This window comes from Mytilus californianus, unplaced genomic scaffold, assembly GCF_021869535.1.
Source record: "Mytilus californianus isolate M0D057914Y unplaced genomic scaffold, xbMytCali1.0.p SCAF_10, whole genome shotgun sequence".
Taxonomy (NCBI): domain Eukaryota; kingdom Metazoa; phylum Mollusca; class Bivalvia; order Mytilida; family Mytilidae; genus Mytilus; species Mytilus californianus.
This window is the reverse complement of record NW_026262582.1, coordinates 14937245-14965134: the sequence shown is the minus strand read 5'-3', so window position 1 is coordinate 14965134 and position 27890 is coordinate 14937245. Positions and strand designations below refer to the sequence as shown.

The 27890-nt window shown below is 32.6% G+C and overlaps 1 protein-coding gene across 2 annotated transcripts; it reads right to left on the bottom strand.

The window, feature by feature from the left end:
* Positions 1-988: 988 nt before the first annotated feature.
* Positions 989-27844, bottom strand: LOC127717658 (hemicentin-2-like). Of its 2 annotated transcripts, XM_052223400.1 has the most exons (13): positions 27745-27802; positions 26554-26732; positions 26105-26169; positions 24128-24448; positions 16851-17153; positions 15299-15601; positions 11936-12235; positions 8107-8406; positions 6881-7180; positions 5429-5719; positions 4026-4082; positions 2862-2984; positions 989-1866 (listed from the first exon to the last, which is right to left on the bottom strand). In XM_052223400.1, exons 3-13 carry the CDS (start codon positions 26151-26153, stop codon positions 1835-1837), a joined length of 2379 nt encoding a protein of 792 aa, XP_052079360.1. In that variant the 5' UTR covers positions 26154-26169; positions 26554-26732; positions 27745-27802; the 3' UTR covers positions 989-1834. The 2 variants fall into 2 exon arrangements, with proteins under 2 accessions (XP_052079360.1, XP_052079359.1); XM_052223399.1 differs by lacking the exon at positions 26554-26732 and having other exon boundaries at positions 27745-27844.
* Positions 27845-27890: the final 46 nt, after the last annotated feature.

The window sequence follows — 27890 nt, the reverse complement described above, 5'->3', positions numbered from 1 at the left end:
TTAGATTTTCATTCAATGCAAGTTATCTAATCATTGGTTGTCTTTCAATAAATCGTAATGTCATTTATGTGCTTTGGTATAGAAGGAACTTTTCTGGGGTCTCTGTTAAAACATTTTATTTTTTGTCCCTGGATAGCCACTGTAAATTCAGAAATTATTTTGAGGTTTTATTAATTCGAATAATGCGACTGAATGAGCATTCTTATGACTGATACTTATAACTGTAGGCAGATTTTCCTGAAATCGCAACAATTAATCTCGCATTTAAGTCCATTGTACAAAATTCGCTATAATAAATGCACGCAATAATTTCTGAATTTACAGTATCTCACTAATATTTACCTACTTATACATTTTAGAAACAAATATAACAAAGTAAATTCAAAAAGTCCATAAAAACTGACAGAATCAAACGTCTTCAACAAACGGAACGAGTGGGGAAAAAAACTGTCATACTCTTGACTTGGTACAGGAATTTTCCGAAAAAAAATGGTGGGTTAAACCTGGTTTAGTAGTTAGCTAAACCCCCCACTTGTATGACAGTTGTTTATAGTTCCAGTATATTGACAAAATTTATTTTACATTTTTTGTTTACCCATTTCCACCTACAATTTTCTTAGCATTGGGACTTGAAGCTTCAGTTGACATTTATATGACATGTGATAACTAACTATGTTGCTAATTACAGGTGAATACCAAAACTTATTTTAGCCAATTATCTGTCTTTATCTATGCTTATGTTATATTAAATGATATACCATGACCATCACTGGTTTGATAGCTATATAGCCTGTTAAAATGCTGCATATCGGCATTGAAATGTTTATTTTGGCATAAACTTAATTAGCACCACAATAACATAATCGTTCTGCTTTAAAACCTCTAGTCCGTGATTTCTTCAGTGTGCGGTTTATGGAACGACATTGAATTGCACGCAATATGATTGTTACGCAAGTTTAAGGCGTGATGTTAAAAAAAAACAATCAAATAATGAGGGAAACATTGGTCAGTTTATTTTTCTCTATCATGTTCTACATAAAACGTTTTAGTGAGACCGATGAAGCTTTAAATTTAAAGAAGTCAAAATCCAAATGAACATAACACAATCATAACATAACTGAAAAACATGTCGGTACTATTGTGTTCAGTTGCACAGCCCACATACATCTAAAAGATTATCGCGTCTCTATGATTGAATGAATTCATCCAATTGTTTTGATATTGTATTCATCAATTTCCCTATGGGCGAAAAAGTAGAATCTATAAAATAAGGAGAAAGTGTATGATTTTCAATCCCTATTTCACAAACTACAAACCCTTTAAATCTTTTCCAGACAATTTTCACTAAAAAGAGATATTGTCAATCAAGTTGTTTTCAGTTTGATATGACTGTCACAGTGAAAAAGGCATTGTATTAGAGTTGAACAAGCCATTATAATAAATTTACTATATGTTATTCATGTAGGTAATGATGTATCTAGAGAGCCTTATTACGAATTGGTTGAACACAACGAGAAACTCTTTTTAAATAAAGATATTATTATTATTGATATTACTAATATTAGAAATCAGTAGGCGTTCTACTTTGTGAATGTGAACTAGTATAAAAGTCAGTTTTTTCGCTATCAAAATGAATTATGATTCTTTCATTAATATATATTAAATTTGAGATTTAACGGAAACAAAGAGGTATATGGTGTAAGATCACAACATACATTTGAAAATATAACAAAAGCAAAGGAACGCATGTAGTTTTTTTTGAAAGCTAGCTGTTGACAAATGTCTCAATTTGTTTAGTTTACATTTCACTGTCCTCAGAAATCATTGTTATAAGCTATACGGCCGTTTCCAGATATCTAGGCAAATCTAGAAATAAAATATAAAAGTTCGTTTACAAAAAGAAAAAAATATTTTTACTGATAAAAATGCAAGAAATTGATCATGAATAAATCAACAGCATTCTTAAAATTAATATATTCGTGTAGACGGCATTAAATGTAAATATGTTTTATTCGGTAAATGTGTGTCGACGATAGATCTGTGTAAGTCTCTATTAAATTCAATCAAAATGTTTTTTAACTCTTGGCGATTTAAAGTTAACTTAGATATATTTTACATACACCTTTCTATTGTTAATGACAATATTTTCGAGATTTATGCTATGGATAAACATTTTCTCTTCTTTAAAGGATTATCAGCCTGGTTACGAACTTGACATATATAAGCGATACCAGTGAAAATTGAAGAATTTTGAAGATCTTCAGACATCTTTTTATTTGTTCCAATGCATTGTTACTGTCTCATTGACGTGTACCTCTCATCTCTTGTTTTAGAATATAGCATGTAATCTAACACTTTCAGTACACAAAATTCTTTTTTATTTCGTTGTAAAATTTCACAAAGATTGAACTAGTATACATGGAAATGTACTGTTTTGGCTTTTTTTGATATACAAAAAATACCCTGGCGGGTGTCGTTTGTTAAACAGAAACTTTGGACACTTTAATAGCAACGCATTGATAGTTCCAGGTTTTCATGTGGTTCGTGTTGTGCAATCGGTAGGATTCGCACATTGTGTTTTGATATTGTTATATTTGTCACTTTTCGCTACTCTTTTTTGGACACAGGCGCTCGATGATATCAACATATGGTTTGTATTCGCCATCTTAATATCTACTTCCTCTGTTTATGTAAGAAAGAAGAAAAAATATTTCATAGCAAGATTTAAATTGTTTTCTACACAAGAGAATGATATAGAATTTTCAAACAATCAAAAGGCGCTTCTTTTTGTTTCTCTGTGTTTGTATTTTATTTTTTTTAACGGAGAGGTGGCCGGGGGGATAATCTACATAGATAGCTACCTGAACTGTTATCACGATTTATATTTCGACATTTTCTGATCAATGATACAACACCAACGATGGTAGCAACAAGGACAGCAATAGAACTAATGGCAGCAAAAACTATTTCCAATGTCCGTTCAGCTAATAAATAAATAAAACATTTCATGATATGAAACAATTTATCATTGAAGAAGTATCAAATATATTTGAAAACAGAAGCATCAACAGGTTAAACTTTATCACTTTTTTTTATCATGCATGAATTGTTAGACTATAATGAATTACTCATCTAATAGTATTTTGGTATTTTTTTAATTTGTGTTGATCATATATAATGAGAAAGCTACTGAAATTGAGAGTAACAAATAAACATTCAAGAAATCGTTGGGCATACAATACGAGTCCATTCAGTTTTACTGTGAGAAAAACTAATAGAAGCCGACAATCGCCTTTATATTTACGTTCCGCTCTATGGATGATGTCGTTTCCTTTGATCATTGAAAGTTTTGTGACGATGTTAACTACACCTATCTAAATGAATTTAAAAGAGGTTCATTCAGGACATCACAGAAACAGTTACTCATTCTTCATATCTAAGCTTACACCTTGAAGTTGACAATGAGTGCTGGTTGAAAACTGCATTTTATAACAACAGAGAGGATATCAGCTTTCCAGTTGGAACTGTTCTGTGTAGCAACATTACAGTAGCATCTGCATACGGAGGACTTATCTTTAATTTGATACAATATTTCGGGTCCTCTGATTCCCATTATGATTTTTAAAAGGCTTTCTGGCCCAATCAGTTTGACAGTTTATGAATTTGAATTTAACACGGACATGTACCATTTGTCGAAACAATTACGCGGTCCTCTTTTTCTCAATAACGATTTTACTGAATGCTATTTACCACCAATTTTCTGCTTGCAATTTGTTACACAAGATGTGCCAATAATGTAGCGAGAAGTTCGAACCTTTCTAGAACATCTGAGTTCACTCCTTCGTTATACCTGTTGTTCAGTCTTTAGTTTTTGTTAAATGTTCTATTATTATTTGTTCTGTCATGGTGTTGTCTATTTTATGTTGTCTGTCATGGCGTTCAAAATAATAAGCCTAGTATATTTGGTTTGTTTTATAGTTGGTTTTAACAGTGCGTTAATTTAAATAATAAAATATGTAAAATACCTCCAGAATCAGAATCAGAAAGCTCAATCTTTAGATTTTTGTTGTTTTCTTTATAAACTGTAAAGGAAATGAATAGAATAGTAATTGGATAGCATGATCTAATTTTTAGTAAAGTATTAAAGATATTTGTAAATGTGTATGTTAATGTGTAAATGTTACCCATAAAGTAACAAACATAATATGGTTTATAAGACATAGTGTGATAATTTGTGAGTCACACATCAAGTTTAAACATCAATAAGTTCCATGAAGATAATTCTAAGTTAACATGAAATAACACTTTATGAATTTTGTGCGTCTGAAGCGCTTTCCCGGATTTACCTACATCAGGAACACTCCAACCCAAACATTTGAATGTCAAGGATGTATAAGATCTGAAACACGTGAAGAACCACGTGACAAAAAGGAAAAAATCCAAATTCATTTGAGGTCAAGTTTGCTTGAGGGAGTTGGAATGTTATATGTCGTTTCTTAATTATTGAATTCAATTATAATCTGAGAATTCAAGAAAGGTACGATCAAAATCTTGCCAGTACAGAAGCTTTGACTATTAGATTGATGATACTACATTCGGGTATTACAGTTCGCCATCAATGGTTTACGTGTATGCTGCTAATGAAATTACCTTCATCATACGTCCAGATAATAGTAACATTAGGAATTACACAAATATTTTGCTTTTGATGGAAGTTATCAGGATAACGTTCTGAAAAGTGTTTGTTCATATGCACATTAGTGCGGCCATGACGCTCATCAATGACCATTTAACATGTTAATTATAAAGAAAACATTTCAATTCATAACAAAACCTAAGACGTATATTTTATTGATATTTCATTTTCGTTGATGAATACTCGTTATCTTTTGTATTACTATAGAAACAAAAAAATAAAATGTAATTGTATTTACATTTTTACCATGCTAAATTATTTAACGTTTTAAATTTTATTGTGATGTCCTCGCTTTAATTATTTAGAGACCGACACCTCAAAGACTATTTTTGGGGAGTTCACATGGTTTGTAAATAATTCAAAATAATTTTAAACTGTCGACGAAATATGAATATAATTGAATAATGCGTCCCTAAGATAAACACCTAAATGTAACTCGCTGGAAAACGCATTTAGTTCGTCGCAAGGCTTTGCAAAAGACAAGGATTCATAGCTATGCTTGATGGAAACTCATTTATTAATTTAAAGTTTTTTTTTAAGATACTGAATCAAAAATAAAAAAAACAATACCCGTTTATTCATGCAAAATCAGAAGTACAGGGCTGTTTTTACCCTCTGCTCTAACAGTTAACTAGCAAATGCGTTAACCCAGAGGTTGGTCAACAATCGGTCGCTCGTAAATGTTATGTTTAATTAAAATGAAAAAAAAATACATTTAATGTAATAGCGCACCTATTAGTGTTGTAGGTCTACTCATTCCTGTTCCTATCTCGTTTGTAGCATAACAAATATAGTCTCCTGAATCTGATATTTCAGTTGTTCTAAACGTTAAAGAAGGTGTAACTATCGTTATGCCATCAGTACCGGTTGCCCCTTCTTTTAATATAACAACACTGTCTTCAGATGTTTTGGTCCAGTACACTAAACCATGCTTAGGGTGCGCTTTGACTGTACAAAGAAGTGTAACCCCATCTCCTTGCTTGGTTGTGTATTTTGATAAACCTATGAAAACTTTGGGAATTCCTGCAATAACAAAAAAATCTGTCTTTATCGAACACAATTGAATCATGCAGTGAATCTTTACAAAGCGTCTATCAAATGAATATGTGACATACTTATGACACATGTGGCATATAAACAATATGAAAATAAGAAGATCCGGTATGATTGCCACTGAGACAGCTTTACATAAGAAACCAACTTGGATATTTTTTGTTTTTTTGTTTTTTTGTTTTTTAAAAAGGAATTGTCATTAAATATTAATTCTAAAGATAGTCAACATCATCCAAATTAAGAAAACATCCTGGCTTTATTACCTTCAGAGTTCAATATATAGACAAGTACCTCAAACTAACTATTCTTGTAAAATTTGCAAATATTTTATTTGATGATTTCAATCCACTTGAATGTGACAAACCAAATAAGACTTAAGACTTATTACCGGGTTTGTCCTTACACGAGCAACACGACGGTGCCATATGTGGAGCAGGATCTGCTTACCCTTCCGTAGCACCTGATATCACCCCCAGTTTTTGGTGGGGTTCGAGTTGCTCAGTCTTTAGTTTTCTTTATTGTGTTTTGTGTACCAGTGTTTGCCTGTTTGTCTTTTTCTTTTTTAGCGTTGTAAGTTTATTTTTGACTTATGAGTTTGATTGTCCATTTGGTATCTTTCGCCCCTCATTTGATTCCTTTTCTTATTTCTTTAAAATGTTTAAAGAACAGATTTGAAAATTTGATTGATGTTTATGAACCTGTTAGTTTAATATATAATCCATATAAACGTATTGGTCATTTAAACAAGCTTATTATTAAAGGTTATCAATCAATATTGAAGATACGTTTGTTGACAATATCTTCGTCAGTACTAACATTATTATATTTACAAAATGTTAATTGCAAAACTAAACCTATATTGCTTCCATTTTTTTTACATCAATGCTTGTTTTTCTTCGTTTACAGTTTACTACACGGTATTAGTTTTGATCATTGTTGAGGGCATGATAGTTCGTTGTGGTTGTTCACCTTTTAACTTTATTGTTATGAATAGTTAACCTTTTTGCATATTCATGTCCAGTAGAAAGTTAAGATTTGCATAGCAAATTTTTTCATGTAAGTTGAATAATCAGGCATGTGAATAATTATCAAAATAATGTCGGCTACATACTGCAATATAAGATAATATACCTCCATTAACCGAAAGCTCTATCTGTTGACTGCTTCCAATACCAACGGGATTCTTTGCCATACATGTATAGATACCAATATCAGATGTTGTAACAGTATTGATCGTCAACGATGGAACATCTACCGAAGCACCTCGAACACCAGATGTTTCTTCATTTATGGTCCGCACGAATCCTGACGCGTTATGTTTCCAAAAGACGTCTGTATGTTTAGGGGTGGCGTTAACAAAGCATTCTATTGTGTGTTCATATCCATAATTTGCAGTATATAAATCTGTTGCAATGGAGAGTAGTGGGATGTCTGTGGAATTCAATTCACATTAATGATCGGATCAAATTTTCATATATAAATAAAATTGAGAATGGAAATGGGAAATGTGTCAAAGAGACAACAACCCGACCAAAGAGCAGACAACAGCCGAAGGCCACACATGGGTCTTCAATGCAGCGAGAAAATCCCACACCCGAAGGTGGTCTTCAGCTGGCCCCTTAATAAAATTGTGTGCTAGTTCAGTGAAAATGGACGTCACACTAAACTCCAAAACATTTAAATGAACTAGAATTAAAAAAACATACTAGACTAACAAAGGCCAGAGGCTCCTGACTTGGAACAGGCGCAAAAATGCGGCGGGGTAAAACATGTTTTGTGAGATCTCAACACCACAGTTTATTTCAGATGCAAAGACCCTATGAGTGAATCCATATTAATACCAAAATATGCAATCTTTAATGTAATGACTTGACAACAGTATCGTAACTATATCCTTTCCAAATAAGTCTGTTTAAAGGTTTGGTTAGCTTTCAAGGTATATGCCGACATTTTTGTGCTTTGTTAAGAATATTACCATAAAATATTGGATGTGAAATACCTTCTACAAACTAAATTAGTTAAAAATATTGTATTAATGCTAGAAATATAGTTGGAGACCCTGTAAATCAAGTGCTTTGGTATTGCGTGTACAAACACTTTTACTCTTTTTGTCCTGTTTATGAAGCAACATATTACCGACAACAGCTACTGAATGTATTGAATGTATATATTCTAAAGGAAACTGAATATATGTTTACATACTTGGTACTCTTTCGGACACAATTGTATACAATTTCCAAATGGAATTTCATGACACGAGCCTAAAAGAGCCACAGTCAAAAGAATTTTCCTATACTTTACGTATATTTGTATTGGTACTACTGTTATATCTTTATGTTTACACAAGTAATACTTACCACCAATTACTGTCAAAGATGATGATAAACTCGATGCATGCCCAACAGCATTAATTGCATAGCACCAGTATACACCAGCGTCGCTTTTGGCAGGATATTCAAGTGTTAATGATGGAGTTTCCACAGAAGATCCAAATACTCCCATAGACCCATCAGTTATTGTGAAGTTAAGATCGTTCTTATTCTTGATCCAATACACCATAGTAACAGGTGGATCCGCTGTGATGGTGCATTCTAGAGTAACTATTTTACCATGAACTGTTATGTACAAAGCGTTACCTATTTCAACCTCTGGCAGTGCTAAAACGACAAATGTTGTATAAAAATGACTAGAGGTAAAACAAAATATTCCTCGTGATCAAGAAACTATAGTTCAAACTCCCTCAGGTCAATCTGTTTATGTCATTTTTTGTCATATAGTTCCTAAAGTTGCAGGGTATTGATGCATCCCGTGCTTTTAGGTGTTGATGTGTAAGCGTTCCTGATGAATTTAAGTCGAGAAAAGCGCTCATGAAGCAAGAAATGTATAAAGTGTTCATTTTATTTAGTATGAGAGTTTATACTGCTACCTGTAAGTCGATTGTACCTGTTTGTACCCGAGGGAGTCATCAGTTCAGTAGTCAGTGCTTCGGTATCGACTACTATCCGACCGAGATTGGATGACATAGATAGTAGCAACTGTAGGTCACCGTATGACCTTCAATAATGAGCAACACTCCTTACCTTACAGCACGCTATAACAGGCACCTACATGACAAAATATCTAACAATTCAAACGAGGAAATTGAACCATGCACCTACCTGATTTATTTACGTAACATCAAGCGAAAAACAAATATGATATACAGCTACAAATAATAACCACTGAACTATTGGCTCCTAACCTTGGATATGCACATACTGAATATGGCGTGATTAAACGTCATGTAAATGACTTCAAACCCTTCCCCCATATCCTTGGACAGTTGTATAACAGCACAACAAAAGAACAAACTATAAAAATCAGCTGAAAAGGCTTGACACTGAGTACTCTCAGATACTGAAAGCTTGTTCAACTACAATAATAACTGATACACAAATGATGTATGCAAGACTTATTATCAATCAGTACACAGTCAATATCCAGTGGAATTAGTGTAAAGACGTCATAAATAGAAAAGATGACCTAGTGCAATGCCAAAATATAAGTAGCGACAGGTATAGAACCGTAAGTATTAATAAATGTATAACAATATATATTTAGATGTTTTTTTAATTTATTGATAGCAAAAACATTATCTTTAATATTCAGGTAGCACATTCAGCAATTAATTTCGAAAAATAGTTTCAACTTGCTCAGGCAAGTTAGACACTGAGTGAATCACCATTCTGTTTTGTATGAATATATAGTTCCTTCAACGCCGCAAATATTTCGGTTTGACGGTTCCGTATGAAGGTTCAGACGCAAATAAATAAAGTGTTTATTTCTTTTGCCATATAATAAAAAAATGTCTACGTGTTTGCAGGATAAAACGAAAAACAGAACCTCATAAAAAATATAGAATTTTTCTCTCAACAAAACTTTGACTGTATGTGATACATACGTTTTTGGAGGTTATAGCATTAACATATAAACAATATAATTTATTTCAAAATAGCATTGAACATGATACGTTAGACATACATGTAAGATGTTGTTTACCGATCCCGGAAATTTAGATACGATACGGGTAAACAAGTCAATCCTTTAAATAAACTTATTCTAAAAGTTAACCAATTCAACACTGTAATAAGATCTTCAAATATTGTTTTATTGGTAAAAATATTGAATTTGTTATCAGTTAATTTAAACAAAACTAATATTAGTGTTATAAACATATACATATACACATTCACATTCACATTCATGGTTCAACACTCCGTCGATACCTGTATTTTGGCATTGCACAAGGCAATGTTTTTCTCTGACTGTTAATGACGTCTTACACTAAATCCATTGAATGTTGGATGTGTACTGATTGATACTTTTATCTTAGATACATGATTTTGTATTAAGTTGTTATTGGCTTTGAATCAGTTTTCGGTAACTGAGAGTACTCTCCGATCTGTAGTTTGTGTCTTTTTTGTTGTAGTGATGTATAAATACCCTGCCACGTTCGGGCTGTGTTTTTGTTACTTGTTATCTGCTTTGTATCGATCTGACGAGTTAAGCCCTTTTCAACTGATTTGTATAGTTCGTTCATATGTTGTACTAATACCTACTGTCCTAGGTTAGGATAGGGTTTGGCGCCCGCTTACATGTTTAACTCCACCACATTGTGTATGTGACTAACCCAAGTCAGGAACCCGTAATTCAGTGGTTGTCTTTTGTTTCTGTATACCATATTTGTATTTCGTTTATTCTTTTGTACATAAATCAGGCCGTTAGTTTTCTCGTTTCAATTGTTTTACATTTGTCAATTCGGGGCCTTTTATAGTTGACTATGCAGTCTTGGTTTTGTTCATTATTGAAGGTCGTACGGTGACCTATAATTGTTAATTTCTATGTCATTTGGTCTATGGTGGAGGGTTGTCACATTGAAAATTAAATCACATCTTCTTATTTTTATAAATAAGAACTAGAGGCTCTAAAGAGCCTGAGTCTCTCACCTTGGTCTATGTGCATATTCAACAAGGAAAACTCTCCAACATTGCAGACGAGAATAGAATCATGACAAAAATCTCTGTTTTGTTGATCTTGTATTGCTGATTTCTTTGTCTGTTTAGTTTCTCGTTATCTTCAGATTTTGCTCATACACAAAAGAGGTTAAACAAATCCTCATTTAAGGGCAATGACTCCTATAAACAGTGACAATCTACTAACTGTATCGGCAAAATTTGACTTGTTAATAGATCTTGCTTTGCTGATCATTTTCTTTATTTAAAGTGTCTATATATCTATTATAATTTTTATAATTTTATCATATAAGGCAAAACGCAAAAAAAAATGATAAAAATCGTCAATAAAGGGCAATAACTCCAATAAGGAGTCGACTGACGATTTTAACCATGAGATTTATTTGTAGAACTTGTCTTGCTGATTATTTTCGCAATTTAAAGTTTCTCTGTATCTATTGTAGTATTCAAGATAATTAGGCAAAAATGGGGAAAAAATGGTACAAGTTTTCAGTTAAGGGCAATAACTCCTATAAGAAGTCGTCTGACAGTTTTGACATGAATAGACAATTGGTAGTGCTCAACATTCTGAACATTTTTGCTCTGTCAGATTTTCTTTACTTATAACGGTTTTCAAAATAAAAGACAAAACTTATTGTTCTATTATTTTATTTTCGTTTACAAATAAACTGATTATAAAATGTAAAAATCATTCAAAACACTATGGGTTTTATTTTACCATCAGAAATAAATGTCATTCGTTCTACAATATCTTCAAACTCGTTATAGATTTGAACTTCTCTTTCCATCACTGCTGTTGATTCTTATGTAGGAAGAAATCGTGACTAGCGTATTCAATTATTAGTCCGGAACCTGTGAGGTTATTGTACATCTTGTTGTTAGGACATTTTTTTATCAAGTACCTAATCATCTATTACGAATGTTCGAATACAAATAAGTAAGTGGTCTTGCATTTTACAAGCTGGCAATTAAAAAAAGGGGTTGAGTTTGATGTTCTAATATCTTTATACCGATCTAAATCAAACACTTGGAGAACAAGCAACTGGTCTCTGCTATCAATACTAAAATGTATATTTCTTAATTGTTCAAAGTAATCGAATTGTTAATGACAAGGAAACAACGAGACAGAAATTGATGTTATTGAATTAACCTTTAAATTATCTTTTGCACTTACCTCCAACAACTTTGAGCTTTATTTGACGACTAATTCCAATGCCAACGAGATTCACAGCGCGACACGTGTACATTCCACTATCCAATGTTGTAACATAGAGTATGGTCAATGACGGTACTTCTAGTGAGCAACCATGTATTCCAGCTGTTCCGGCTGTTATAAGCTTTGAGCTATTATTAACTCTTCTTTCCCAGTACACATCTGTTGGTTCTGGTGTTCCACTTATTTGACAAGTTAACGTAATATTACTACCAAAAAAAGTTAAATATTCATCATGCAAAATCCCAGCAACCGGAACTTCTGGAAGAAAAATAAAAACAATACAAACGCTTTACGAAGGCTATTCTTTATTATGTGTCGTATTATACGACTGTCGCGATAGGGGTAGGTTTTCACGGACATAAAATGACTAAGGTTTACCTAATTTTCCCGAACATGTATAATTTGTCTCCTTTTCTCGAACTCGCGTTTCACTTTCAGTTTCTTGTGTTATCAGTTAAACTTTCATACATTGTCAAAAATTGATCTTTCGGGTTAATTGACAAATTTTCTAAAGGCATTTCAGTTCTTGAAGATCGGACATATCTACCTTTATTATCAAGAATTACTACTGTCTATGCAACCTTCTGAATACCTGCTACATACACAGAACGATACAGTCATTTCGCTTCAACCAGGAGTTTTATTTTATCTTGGTTAGTATTTTCAAATTGATATACGATTCGAAGAAACACAGTCTTCAGAGTCACCACCAACATTTTGTTACCGATACGATGTGATTATTTATGAACTCACGAAAGATATGTTTTTGGTGTGAGATATTTTCAGGACACCAGAATACTGATAATTTTTGACTGGGCTGTTTTCAAATGGAAGATAATATACGCATACATTTCGACTTAACCGAGAGTGCTGGCTAAGGATTTGCTTGTGGTTCCTTCGTTTTTGTCTTTGTTTTTATATACAAAAAGGACTTATCTGAACATCTGTAAATTGATGTTAACTTTTACTACTCACATCAGGTACTGGATATAACATAACGTGTGGTTCATGCGTTACAGAAAATACTTACCTTATTGACCATTGTGAAACAGCTGGTTGCTCCCCGATTAGGATCCCAACGATTCTTAAAGTTGAAAGTATAGCCTTTTTGGGGGTATGGCTTTACAGTGTATACAGCGAACTTAATAAAAGAGTTATTAATAAAAACAAAATCGGCGCCATACATATTTAGTATATAATAATTATTCACTACTTATTTTGAATTTTTACACAACTTTGAAAAAGTCAAATGTTAAATTGTTACTTAATCATCATACTTCATGTTTAAATAGGAGATTTTCATCTGATAATATTATTGTGACATTCTAATCTAACTTAGAACATTGTTAGCCTATTCATTTACCGTAGATTCATTTTCTAGAATCAACGCTTCCTAAATCTGTCGCTTAAATAGACTCACAAAATTATATTCAATTGTTTCCTTTGTTTGCCAATTTACTGATTTCTGTTCATTAATGTAATTAATTTAAAAGTTTACCTTTAATTTTTTTAAATCTTTATATGCCTCCTCCTTGATATCTGTTATATGTGACTGACATAAACACATCGACGAAACCTCTCGGCTACCAATGGGTTGCAATTTGAATATCTAGTTTATATATAAAAATGAACATATAATACACATCGGTACAACGGACACACAGGACTTGTACCTTTATGTATACATAATAAACAATCGTGTAGTATACGTTGGTAGCCGCGAGGTTAACATGGTTCATATCAATGAGTTAAAGAGTAGAGACTTGTCGGTTTAGGTTCGAATCTCTTTGTTGTCCCTATTCTTTAGTTTTTCCGTTTTTTTTATTTTGAATGTCACTGTGGATTTTTTTGTAATAATAGCGGGTTTTCCCGTTTATTTTGGGAATATTATTGGCTATTTCACATAATTAAAAAGAAATTGATTACATTCAATTTGTCCATTTTTTGTTTTATCAATATAGTATGCTTAAGTTTTCATCGGTTTTACGTAACATATCTTTACGAATGTTTATTCGCAAATCCTTATGCGATTAAATCGTGATGTGTCTTGAATTAGACTTCTTGATAGAATTTTCGATAGCATACTTATTATATGTACTTAGAAATAAGTTCTAATATGTTTTATTTTGTAAATTACGGATGATATTCAGATGCCTGATACTTTAAAGACATACGTATTATGTTATATTTGTATTTCTCTAACCAATTAATTGTGAACTTATTTATTAATGCATCGTTGAACATGAGAACATGGTTATTTAAACTCACCTACAATACCTTCTAATTAAGAAAAGGCTTTAATTTTGAAAAGACATCAACACAATAGTTTAAGTTGGAGATACAATGAATAAGCGGGCTCCTGGTTTCTTTTTCAAGGAACAACGCTTATTCATCGTATCTATAATACAGACAAAATGACCCAACACGTTATAAATTCCATGCGCTCGAACCGCTTTTCTGGATTTACGTTCATCAGGATGCTCAAAGCCGAAAATTTGAAAGCCAAGGATGCATAAGAACCGAAACATTTGAAGAACTATATGAAGAAAAAGGACCCTGAGGGAGTTGAAACCTTACTTTCTTTATGATTTTGAAATTTATAAACGGATAATTTTAGAAAGGTTTGTTATAAATCATGTCAGTACCGAAGTTCTGACTGCAGAGCTGATGATACTCTCGGAGACCCACAGTACACCAGCAGAGGTATCGACCCAGTGCTGTAAAAATTGAAAACAACACGTTATAAATTTCATACATCCGAAGATCTTTTCTCAATTAACCTTCATCAGGAACCCTCAAAGCCGAAAATTTAAAAGCCAAGGATAAGTAAGTGACATTTGTGGTGTTACCGCTCGAATAAACCTATTAGGTTTATAATAGTCTCTATCATCCCTTTAGCTAAGTGTTAGTAGTATACATTATAACAATAACATCTTTAACCACGTTTTTGATTGGAGGATGTCTGACGTCAATATGATATTGAACGTTCGAAGTCTTTAGCCAAAATGATGCGCAATCATAATTTACGTTTTCTGATCAGTCAAATAGCAATACCATTACTCTGTTTGAAGAGTTGTTATCGTAAAGTCCTTAACTGTCCGGAGAAGCTCTTCAAACATAGTACTATCATTTATTTCATCGAAACTTCTTTCATTTATGATCATATTGCTACGGAAAGAAATTGAAAAAAATGGCATTTATTTTTTTATTCTAGACTGTATTTAATGCTACAGTTAAAGTGGATAGAATCTTGATGATGAAACCCAGATGGTTGATTTTGTTTCTAAAGATACATGTGTTTCATGTAAACCTTTGTTTTACCTCCAATTACAGTAAGCTTTATCTGCTCGCTACATCTCGTCCCAAGAAGATTCGTAGCACAGAAGATATAAAATCCGATATGGAACTTTGTTGGATATACAATTGTCAGTGAAGGGATCGTCACGTTACCACCTTCTATCCCAACTGTTCCTTGTTTGATATTTGACACTTTTTCATTTGGTTTGAACTTCCAATACACTTCTAATAGTGGTGGTTCACTTTCAACAGAAATGTCCATTGTAACGGTCATACCAAAAGGTACTTCTATATATGTTTTATTTGGTTGGCTTATAATAGGAGCATCTAGAAATTTCAGATACGAAATGAATAAAAAAATGATAGCACATTTGTATAAAACAATATTGAAAACAAATAATGAGCATACACGTTTGTTTTTCGTTTATAGTTTTGTATATAAATCAGTCTGTTTGTTTTTTTATTTGTTGTTTGAATTTTTTCACATTCTGCCATATGGGGCTTTTATGCCCTACTATACGGTAAATATTTTGCGCATTGTAGAATGTAGTAGGGTGACCTATAATTGCTTATGTTTTCGTCATTTGGTCTGTGGTGAATAGTTGTATAATTATACCCCCGTTTCATCACTCAGCAAATTCTTGTTTACAGTCAAGAATTTGGGCGGGGGTATCATCAATGAGCAGTAGCTCACAGTTCCGCTTGTTAACAATCATTACACAATTTCATTTTTTATGTATATTATCTAAGTCATTTGATCGGCAATTTTTCGATTATTTCCTAAACCCGATGGTGATGCACGCCTAGCAGGAGACGTTTACTTTGTCGACATACCTGATCTTATCTTTATAGTTTATTCTTAACCACTTGTTTTTGTGTTTTACCTTGATTTGGATATTTTTTGGATGCTATAGAGAGATAAGAAGATGTGGTATGAGTGCCAATGAGACAACTCTCCATCCAAGTCAAAATTTATAAAAGTAAACCATTATAGATCAAAGTACGGTCTTCAACACGGAGCCTTGGCTCACACCGAACAGCAAGCTATAAAGGGCCCCAAAAATAACTAGTGTAAAACCATTCAAACGGGAAAACCAACGGTCTAATCTATATAAAAAACGAGAAACGAGAAATATATGACTGTCATTCAAGTGAGATGTTCAGATAGCTATAACACCAGGTTTAATTCACCATTTTCTACATAAGGAAATGCCTATTCCAATTCAGAATATGACAGTTGTTTTTAATTCGTTTGATGTGTTTTAGCTTTTGATTTTGCCACTTGATAATGGACTCTCCGTTTTGCATTTTCCTTGGAGTTCGGTACTCTTGTTATTTTTCTCTTAATGGATTTATGAGCTTTTAACATATGCAAAATACTAATGACTCTATGTCTATCAAGTAACTTTATATATATTTACAATACGCAAACTCTATTTACCAGCTTTATTTGTAGAACATATAAGAATTATGTTCTTCTGTTAAACATAATTTGTACATCTCTACTATCACGATTATATTTTATTAGTAGAAAATGTATTGAATATTGTAATTAAGAGAAAGAATGAATACTAACCGCCAATGACTACCAAATTTGTTTCAAGACTCTTTCCAATTCCAATCTTATTTCGTGCACAACAGATGTACGTTCCTGCATCCGCAACACTGACAAACGCTATTGTCAAGGACGGAAAACCAACAGACGCACCTGATATCCCAGACAATCCACTATGAAGAATGAATAATCCATCGTCTACATGCCTTTCCCAAAATACTGACAAAACAGGAAACCGGAGGGATCTAATTGTACATTTCAGTTTGACCGATCTTCCAAACGCAACTTTGTATGCACGTTTTTCAATGTCTACCACTGGAACATCTGAGAAAGAGAATTGTTCAACCTCAATCCGTAAGAAACCAATGGTTAAAACAAATTGTTTTCTTATATGCAATGAAATGTTATGTGAAATGTTCATTGTAGTTTTAGACAAATGGGACTTTATTCATGCTTAATATGTTTTTATTTATAACAAAGGTAAAATCAGCACAATCTTTTTAAATGTCAATTAAACTAAGACTAACCTTAGAGGAACCATTGTGGCTTTACTCCAATTTATTGCAGTATATGCACCTGTGACTAGTATATGCTATCATATTTTTAGATGATTTCGTATAATTTCATTGAAATATTGCAAAAATTGCACATTCTTTGTGGGCTGAGTCTCAAAAACACCTTTTCGGAAAATTTGCCCTACAAAAGGGCTATACCATGCATGGTATGTCATATTAGAGATTTCAAATAAAATGACATACGTACGTAACTCGACGTATATGCACCTGTGACTAGTATATGCTATCATATTTTTAGATGATTTCGTATAATTTCATTGACATATTGCAAAAATTGCATATTCTTTGTGGACTGAGTCTCAAAAACACCTTTTCGGAAAATTTGCCCTATAAAAAGGCTATACCATCCATGATATGTCATATTAGAGATTTTAATGGGATTGGATATTGCCAACCAATGAATTTGATTAAATACGTCTCTCAAGTTTAAACAAAGTATCCCAAGACTTTTCAAATCACACACTCGAATTTTCGTCCATATAAAATAATTTTATCTTGACGAAAAATGATAGAAATCTTGCTTTTTTATTTATCACGTGGTATTCCAAATTCCCGCCTTTATTTTTACTGACATAAGATCACGTATAAATACACGTATTCCATACCTATCATACGTACGATTTAGGCTATCTTTCATGGTTTTTATTATGACATTTATTTGTTAATTTACTTTGCAGATGAACGCCCCATTATACTTATTTTTTGTCTTTCTTTATAGTTTATCTATCTTATCTTTTTATTATATTTGTTCCAGGGGAAATATTTAGAAAGATATTTTTTTCGGATATATCGAAACCACAGTTTGTCAGAATCTGTATATTTAAAAAAAGTTGAAAATTGAAATAAAACTATCGCTTCCATTCAATTTCTAAACATGAGTATTTTTCATTTATTATAAAATATATTGATAAAAAATCCCTATATATGTTGTTTTATAGATCTAAGGTGTGTTCGATAAGGGATTGATCTGTATTATTTTTACTTAACGGGAACGCTATCGGAGTCCAAATACAAAAGACATTTACAAGGATTTTTTATATCCTTTGAAGTAAATTAACTTATAGTATTTTATCCATTTTGTCGATAAACAATTAAAAGGGGGTCACCGAATACATTTTACTGAATAAATCAATAAAGGAAATGTGTAAGGTAAGTAACATTAAACAACATAATATAATAAGATTTCGTTGGCAGATGCGGATCCAGGATTTTGAAAAGAGGGAGGGGGGGTATAGGCAACTTTAGAAGTGGAACAAAAAATTGAAGTATTATTAAAATGTAGGGCCATATATATAAGTGTTTGTTGCATATGTATTTTACTTATGCATATTTAGGACGAGAAGATGAACATGAACCAGACTTTGTATTATACCGCAGGATGACATGTCATCCTACCCGGACACATAATTTTCATCACGGACCGATCAATCTTTAGTATAACTCCTAAATATTGCGTGCTCGGTAGAGACGGCAGCCAAACTTCGATTTGAAACGGGCGAGGATCGAGTCGAAGACTACCAGCACTCGAGCAATGGTGTAGCTTTCATTGACGCAATGAGGCAACCGCCTCATCAATTTTTGTATCATTACAAAACCATCTACGTCATAGTATAAAGTATACTGAGTGACGACGGTTCAAAACGTCGACCGCTTTATTGTTTACTCACTCATTCCTCATTATTAAAACGTCTTGAAAATGTTCTTTCGTAAAATGAACAAGGAAGATGCAAATATCTTTTTTTACGTAACAGACACAGTAGACCTCGCAAAACACTGATTCAAACAAGAGGCTATAACTTTGAAGCTGATATGATGCTTGATTTTTTTTTTGACAACGAACTTGTTAGTGTTGATGGACAAAGTTTTTCAACAGACGCTTGGCATTCCTACATTTTATGTAGTACTCTTCTACCTTGTTATATATAGGCAAGACTTCATAGTTCACCCAGTTATTATCATCCATACATTTTGAAAAAAGCTAAACGTATAAAATTAAAAGACATAGTGGATCTTAAATTTAATATCCCCAAATCTATACAAAAGCATTTTAGAGGAGGTCATACATATAATTCTGTCAATTATTTTTGTTTCGATCAGAACATGTCTGTAACTGAATACTGAGAATTAAACCTTTAACCAGCAGTTTCATTGAAATATATTGATTTATCTGCTTACCCTTCCGGAGCACCTGGGATCACCCCCAGTTTTTGGTGGGGTTCGTGTTTGTTAGTCTTTATTTTTCTATGTTGTGTTTTGTGTACTATTGTTTGTCTGTTTGTCTTTTTATTTTTTAGCCATGACGTTGTCTGTTTATTTTCGATTTATGAGTTTGAATGTCCCTCTGGTATCTTTCGCCCCTCTTTAAATGCGCACTAGAAATATTATTTCATGATAACATTCCATAAATCTGGGAATTTTATAGACAGGATCTTTTATCTAGTGTGTGACCTATCACCTACACCTATTTTGTGATTCATATTTTCAATTAACCGTCAACTCCCTATTGGCATCGACGTCTTTTAATCAAGGCGAGACTTTGACTGCCAAGATTCAAATCATTTGCCTCACCAGATATAAAATTCAAGTTACGCTACAGTCGATTGATTGATAGTGGGTTGCTTAACGTCCAGTGGCAAATATTTCATGCATAATTAACGTGTAGAGAGCGTGGCATTCTCTCTACAAGAGTCATTGGATTTAACGCTCGCACTCTGATCGGACGGGACTGCGTACTTGTACATCCCGAAAAACCAAACAGACTCCCCACTTTGGCAATGGTTTAACTGCCGATCGGAACAAGACCAATAATGACCATATTTCTATTCCCGCGATTACCTTTGAGGGGTTACTTTCGAGGCGAGTGCGCGACCAAAGAGACAGTTATGAATATTAGAAAGATACATATACATGTACGTGTATTGATCAAAACATTTGCAACAAGATTAGCCTTAAGACACCGTGCTCTTTCACATGATCATATTTCCATGTTCAGTGCACCACTTAATCCGGGTCAAACTCTGATTTGGTATATAATTTTAAACGTTCAATATTTAAACAGAACAGAAGAACGGACGGATGCACAGACCAGGAAATATAATATCCCCTTGCTATCATAAGTTGGTAATAAAACTAAAATGATCATCTTACTTAAAAAAAAAACTTCAATCAAATATTCCGTACATATAAAAGAGAAGATGTGGTATGATTGCCAATGAGACAACTCTTCACAAGAGACCAAAATGACACAGAAATTAACAGCTATAGGTCATCGTACGGTTTTCAACAATGAGCAAAGCCATATCCCATAGTCAGCTATAAAAGGCCCCGAAATCACAAATGTAAAACAATTTAAACGAGACAACTAACGGCCTAATTAAGTACAAAAAAATGAACGAAAAAAAAATATGTTACACAGCAACAAACGACAACCACTGAATAACAGGCTCCTGACTTTGGACAGGCACATACATACATAATGTGGCGGGGAAAAACATGTTAGCGGGATCCCAACCATCCCCCTAACCTTGGACAGTGGTGTAACAGTACAACTTAAGAACGAACTATAAAAATCAGTTGAAAAAGGCTTAACTTATCAGATGGATACAAATAGAAATATATCTAACAAAAACACAGAGTGGACGTGGCCGGGTACTTCTACATCCCAACAACAAAAAAACACTAAGTACAGATCTTAGAGTACTCGTAGTTACTAACAGCTAGTACAAAGCCAATTACAACTAATAAAAAAAAGCATGCACCTTAGACTAAATTATCAATCAGTACACATCCAACATCCAATGGCTTTAGTGTAAAGACGACATACACAGTTAGAGAAAAACATGACCTTGTGCAATGCCAAGATACAGGAATCGACAGATTGTAGATCCATGGAAGTGCATATGTATAAAACAATAATATTTAGTTTGCTTTTAATTTACTGATAACAAAATCAATATTAATACCAATAAAAACAATATTCAAAGATCTAATTACAGTGTTGAATTTGTAACCTTTTAGAATAAGTCTATTGAAAGGATCAATAAGTTTACCAGGATCGTTTCTGAATTTCCGGGCACGGTAAACAACATCTCCGTAAAAATGAAGATGTGCTATCCCGTTTGAAATAAGTTTTCTACAGGTACAACCAAACTTCAAAACCAAATCATTATATCTATGGAAGCATTTAGTAAAAGTTTTAAGTAATTTGTGGTAACAAAATCCCTGACTTAATAATTTACCAGTAATACATAGATTACGTTCGTTAAAATCTAAAACGTCACAACAGACACAGGCATAGCGAACGAGTTGTGAAATATAAACACAGTAAGATGGTGCCAAAGGAACATCACCGTCTAAAATGGAAAATTAAAAATAGGGAACGACACATCGTCCCTTTTGTCGTAAATATTAGTGTGTAGTTTCCCGTGTAAAACTGAAATATCTAAATCTAGGAAAGGACAGTTATTAGCGTTTACATTTGATGTATTTAAATTAAGTTCCTTTGGGCAAATTTCGGCAGTGTATTTAGAAAATTCTTGATTATTTAACGAAAAAATATCATCAATATAACGGTAAGTGTTGTTGAATTTATTAATTAAATGCAATTTAGACGGGTCTTTACTGAGTTTGGTCATAAACTGTGATGCATAACAGTGCAATAACAAGTCTGCTATTAAAGGGGCGCAATTAGTGCCCATAGGAAAACCTACAATCTATCGATAAACTTTGTTGCCGAAACGTACATACATATTATCAAGGAGAAAATTAACAGCTTTAATCATCTCATCACACAACCAGTAAGCATATCTAGCATATTTACCTTTCTCAAAAGAGAAGAAGGTTTTAAATGAGTTGCAGCAAATATATTTGCATTCATATTTACCAAATGAACATTTAATTAAATAGGAAAACTTTTGTTTGATAAGATTGTGTGGAAGTGTAGTGTAAAGAGTTGAAAAGTCAAAACTGTCAACATAATCAAAATGATCATCAGGAGCACGTAATTTATCTAAAATATCCAAAGAATATGTTACACTCGAAAAATAGTTAATTCCACTATTTTCATATATTTTATTACAAAAGTTTATGATAAGTTCTTTGATAGTAGTTAAGGAACTAGTTAAAAGCACTGAAAGATTAGTCGTAGAACACTTACTACAGACCGAAATGAAACGATATGTTACTTGTTTTTTGTTTAGTTTAGGTAACCAATACATAGTAGGGACCTTCAAATGTTCAGAAGAGGCCTTAAACTGTGATGTGGTTATGATATGTTTGTTTACTATATGACTCTCTGTGACGCACGGACTTGACTGTAGATGAATTTAAAATTTCATTCTTAAGAACGTCCGTGTAGTATTTACGGCATACCACCACCACATTGTTGGCTGCTTTGAAAGTTCTTGAAGTTTATTTCTTTTTCTGGAAATAGGCGTATTATGTACTCTTTTATTTATTTCTGAATTATTTTCAAAATGTGATATTCGAATATCCACAACATTCATACATTTATTTAAATAAGAATTAAGAGATTTTTTATCAAAATAGTTATAGAATTAAGAGATTTTTTATCAAAATAGTTAAAGAATTAAAATAGTAGTTTGTGCTAATTTTTGAATAGCAGATATTCCAACAAAGTATGTGTATTTAACGAGGCAAACATCAATGCAGTCTATGTTCCCCTCCGTCATCCTTCAATGCCATAGGCCGAGATACGTTCAAATAGGTTGGTTATGTCGAGTAGTGTCATTTTATTGGAAATCTCTATTAGTAGAAGAAAGAGTAAGCCATATTCAGTGTTTCGCGGTTTTTTTTCTGATTCGGATGTAAAATTCGGACGCAAGATGTTTGTATAGGGATAAACAATTGTCTTGCTTTCTTCCAGAGTAAAATATTTTCTTATATGCAATGAGGTGATGTGTAAAACTTTCACTGTATCACTGTCCTACATTAATGCCCAGTATTTCTTTCTTTGAAATAAATGTAAATTCTGCACAATTCTTTTAATGTCAATTAAACAAAGACTAAAGAGGAAAAACAATGTTGATATTAGCCTCAAAACAAAGCACAATGATAAAAGATTAAGCAATACAGAAAAAAAAAAATTCATCAAAGATACCAGCTTATAATTTGTACGCCAGACGCGCGTTTCTTCCATAAAAAAATCGGGGAAAATCAGTGACACTCGAATAAAAAATAAATAAATAGCCAAATGCATTAGAATTGTGAAGAGACATTAGGGACCACCAATTCCGAAAGGTTTTGTAAAATACAACAATGGTAATACATGGTTGCATGTAGGACAAATGATGCTGTAACTTATTATCCTTGATATGAATCAGTTTCACCTTTTTGTTTGGGGGGAGAGGGTTTCTATGGGCTGTAGGATTTTCATTAACTGTTCCCCTTTTTAGCTTCAGACACTTTTTTTTAGGGAAAATCATTAGAGGTTGATTACTTGTATCCTGTTTTTAGATCAAATACAACAGAATCTGTCATGACATAGTCACGATTGTAAACCAATTAGACAAAATTGGTTGAGATCGCGAATATGACTGGACGCAAGTAACTGTCGAGAGTGTTTGACCGACCTCTCAGGACCATTCTTGGTCTTGCTTGTTGCCTTCATAGTTTTAGGTTTCTGTTGCATACAGAGAAATCATTATATATTCATCAATAAAAAAATGAATTGAAATTCCTTTTAGGAAATTGTAGTGTTTATACCTTTGACAACTACTATAATGGCATTTTCACTCTCCGTCGTTCCATCCATATGTTTAGCAATGCAGCGATAATTTCCTGAGTCAGCATACGTCAGGTTCCATATCAAAAGTGATGGATACTTGAGAGTGCTTCCGCTATATTTTTTGTAATTTTTAGATGTATCGATATACCAGGATGTATTCGAAAAATTTCTTTCAAAAATCCATTTCACTACAGTCAAGTTATCGTCAGATTTAACATCAGCCATCAGTTTGACATTGTATCCAGGTGGCCAAATATTAATTTGCTTTACACTGTACACGTCTACGGTAGGCTTGGAAGCTGTTCAAATATAAAGATACTTATGTAATACTTTATAAATATCACGTGTCAGATTTTTGCCACTAATTTCACTTTCTCAAAGGAGTATGGTCATGATGGCCTTATATTGGTCTTAAAATTCAAACTCTGTTCTACCATACGTAAAAACCTATGTTAACGAACTTGAATATACAAATGTAGATAACCTCAACCCATTTGCTGTTTGTTGTTCGTTTAAGGTGTAATACCACCAAATCATAGTACGTCACATCCGGTTGCATACGAAAAAGAGTCAAACAAATATTCCCTTGAATTAGTGAGTTGTATGAAATTAATCCTAGATTTCATTGCAGTAAAAGATTTCTGAGTCATAAAGATATATCTTCGGTGTTTCAAAACACCATTCTTTTTTATTTGGTGGTTCTATAGAATATTTTGGAGACTTGAGGTAACATGGTTTCGAAAGCTTGTAAACAGGTAAGAAAGGGTTGGAAATTTGATTGGTTAACTTCCAGTGATGGTTATTCTCTTATATGCAATGAAATATTATGTAAAATTTTATCTGTAGTACTGGACAGGATAAAACTTTACTCACGCCAAGTGTTTCTTTATCTAAAACAAAGATAAATTCTGCACAATTTTTGAAAAGTGCAAAATTAACAAAGACTAATAGGGGAAAACAATGGTGGTATTACACCTAACAACAGCTTCAAAGTATGATATTGTATACTTTATTAGGAAAAATGCCTGTTTTAATGTATATTTAAGGTCTATTTCCTTCTAAAAAAACAAAGGCCACCCCGTTGTACAAAGTAAAACTGTTATATTTGTTCAGATACACATCTTAACAAAAAATATGGTGTTTCTTGTATGTGGCTAACGTCGTTTGAAGCACAAACTATTACAATTTAGGCAAAAATATAGTCAAAATTATGATTGTTTTATAAAGGTACACAATTACGACGTCATTATGACATCACAATTGATCTTATACGTTAGATCTGTATGAGTTTGTATTTGGCAGATATTGTTTACATTTTGTCATCAAATTTTTATTTGTATTGTTTAATTTTAATTTCACAAAATTTTAGGGCCAAAATAGACATTTTGTTAAAATAAAAAAAACCACACGTTATAAGGTTGTCGTTTGTTGCTGTAAATCATATTCTTTTTTCATTTATTGTTTTGTACATAAAAAACCCGTCAGTTTTAAAAAAATGAATTGCTGTACATTTGTCGATTCGGGGCCTTTTATAGCTCGCGATGCGGTATGGTTTTTACTAATCTTTGAAGGCCGTACGTTGACCTATAGTGGTTAGCTTCTCCATCATGTTGGTATCTGGTGAAAAAGCTATCTCACGTCTTCTTACTTTTTCAACAGTTTAAAAACCTGTCAATGATTGATATCCAGCGTCCACAATTGTGTAAACATACAACATATCATTATCACTGAACTAGTAGATATATTTGTTTAGGGGCCAGCTGAAGGACGCCTCCGGGTGCGGGAATTTCTCGCTGCATTGAAGACCTGTTGGTGACCTTCTGCTGTTGTCTGTTCTATGGTCGGGTTGTTGTCTCTTTGACACATTCCCCATTTCCATTCTCAATTTTATCATAGATATAAAACATAACTGAATTAACTAATACAAACATGAAACAAAACAATCGATAAATTACCTGTAAGTGTAACTATATACACCACAAACCAAATCCATGAACAAATCATTTTTCATTGTATGGTTCTGAAAATAAATTCAAAATGTTCACCGTTTCTTAAAACCGTATGATGTTTTCCAAATTCACCTTTATGTATTTGATTGTGTTTACTAATAGATGATTGAAATTAACCAAAATTAAGTATGAATACGTTTTGACCGAATAAGTCATCTATCTAAAAATATCATAATGATCTTTAAACGAGTTCCAATTTTATGCAAGTTTTTTATTGACGCTATATTTAAACTTCCTTCGATCAGATTTTCAAAAATGTAACTTTATATTTTTAAATCTATGTAATACACCATAGTCTTGATCAGGTTCTAAATTTAACTTCATGAAATGATAAAAGAAAATAAAAACCAATCGACTTTAACCGATATGATGATGAGATAGCCGTTTTACCGTACCCAACATAAGAAAAAGAGAAACCAATTCTTTCCTACTTTTCATTTTCACCTTCTATTGATGTGTGTGTGTGTTTTTCTTTTAAATCTGTACATACAGGCAGGTTTTTTAGTAGCAGAGCCTCACTGTTACTACGATATATGTTTATTATTGAAATTCCCAATTACGTCTGTCTTGTTTTCTATTATAATTAAAGAAAAGATATTATCGAGTAAGATATAAAAGTTGAACATTCCTGTTATAATATACATTAGTTTTAAAGAGTGCATTGATTCTATTACAAAGATATTGACGAAAACTTGGTTTTTAATAATATTTTAATGGAAAACGTTGATCAAAAATCCTTAACTATTTTGGCCATAAAAAATGATGGTTATGGATGACTGCTTTTCTGTTTTGTACAAGACCTACACGCTTAGCCGAATTGTCAACGTGATATTTCACAAGGTAACAGTCTGCAGGAAGACATGTTTCCCTATTTTTCATTTTCATTTTTTTCTAATGGATGACCTTTTGCTTTTAACATGAAGTATAATATTTTTAATTTCAATACTCATACACGTGTACGTTGTTAAGAATTTCTGTAAAATTAAACATATCTCCTTCTATTGATGTGTGTGTGTTCTTTTCTTTTAAATCTGTACATACAAGCAGGTTTTTTAGTAGCAGAGACTTACTGTTACTACGATATATGTTTATTATTGAAATTCCCAATTACGTCTGACTTGTTTTCTGTTATAATTAAAGAAAAGATATTATCGAGTAAGATATAAAAGTTGAACATTCCTGTTATAATATACATTAGTTTTAAAGAGTGCATTGATTCTATTACAAAGATATTGACGAAAACTTGGTTTTAGGAAGTCCCTTAATATCGTCCTAAACAGACGGAAAAATATACTTACTCATTACTTATTTCACTTTACTTCAAACATATGAAAATGTGCCATCGGAACGACAAATTCAGCAATGACCATATTCGATCGTTGTTTCTCTTTCTGTGTTCAATATGATATATAACATTAACTTAAATGTTGCTTTCGTTATTGTTAAAGCATTTGTAAAATATGTTAGTTTAAATATACATGTATAAATACGAAAAAATAGAAAATGTTCGATAAGTGTGAAAATATAGAAAAATTAAACGTGTACATATGCTGGAAAGTAGTGACATTAAAAAAAGTAGTTCCTACCTTTTTGATATTTACATTTTAACATATGTATTGTTAATATCAAAATATATATATTACTAAGCTGTATAAGACAGCACATGCATCGGTTGATTGGTTTCATGGTTGTACTTTAATTGTTAAACTCACAATGTATATGAAAATTATAC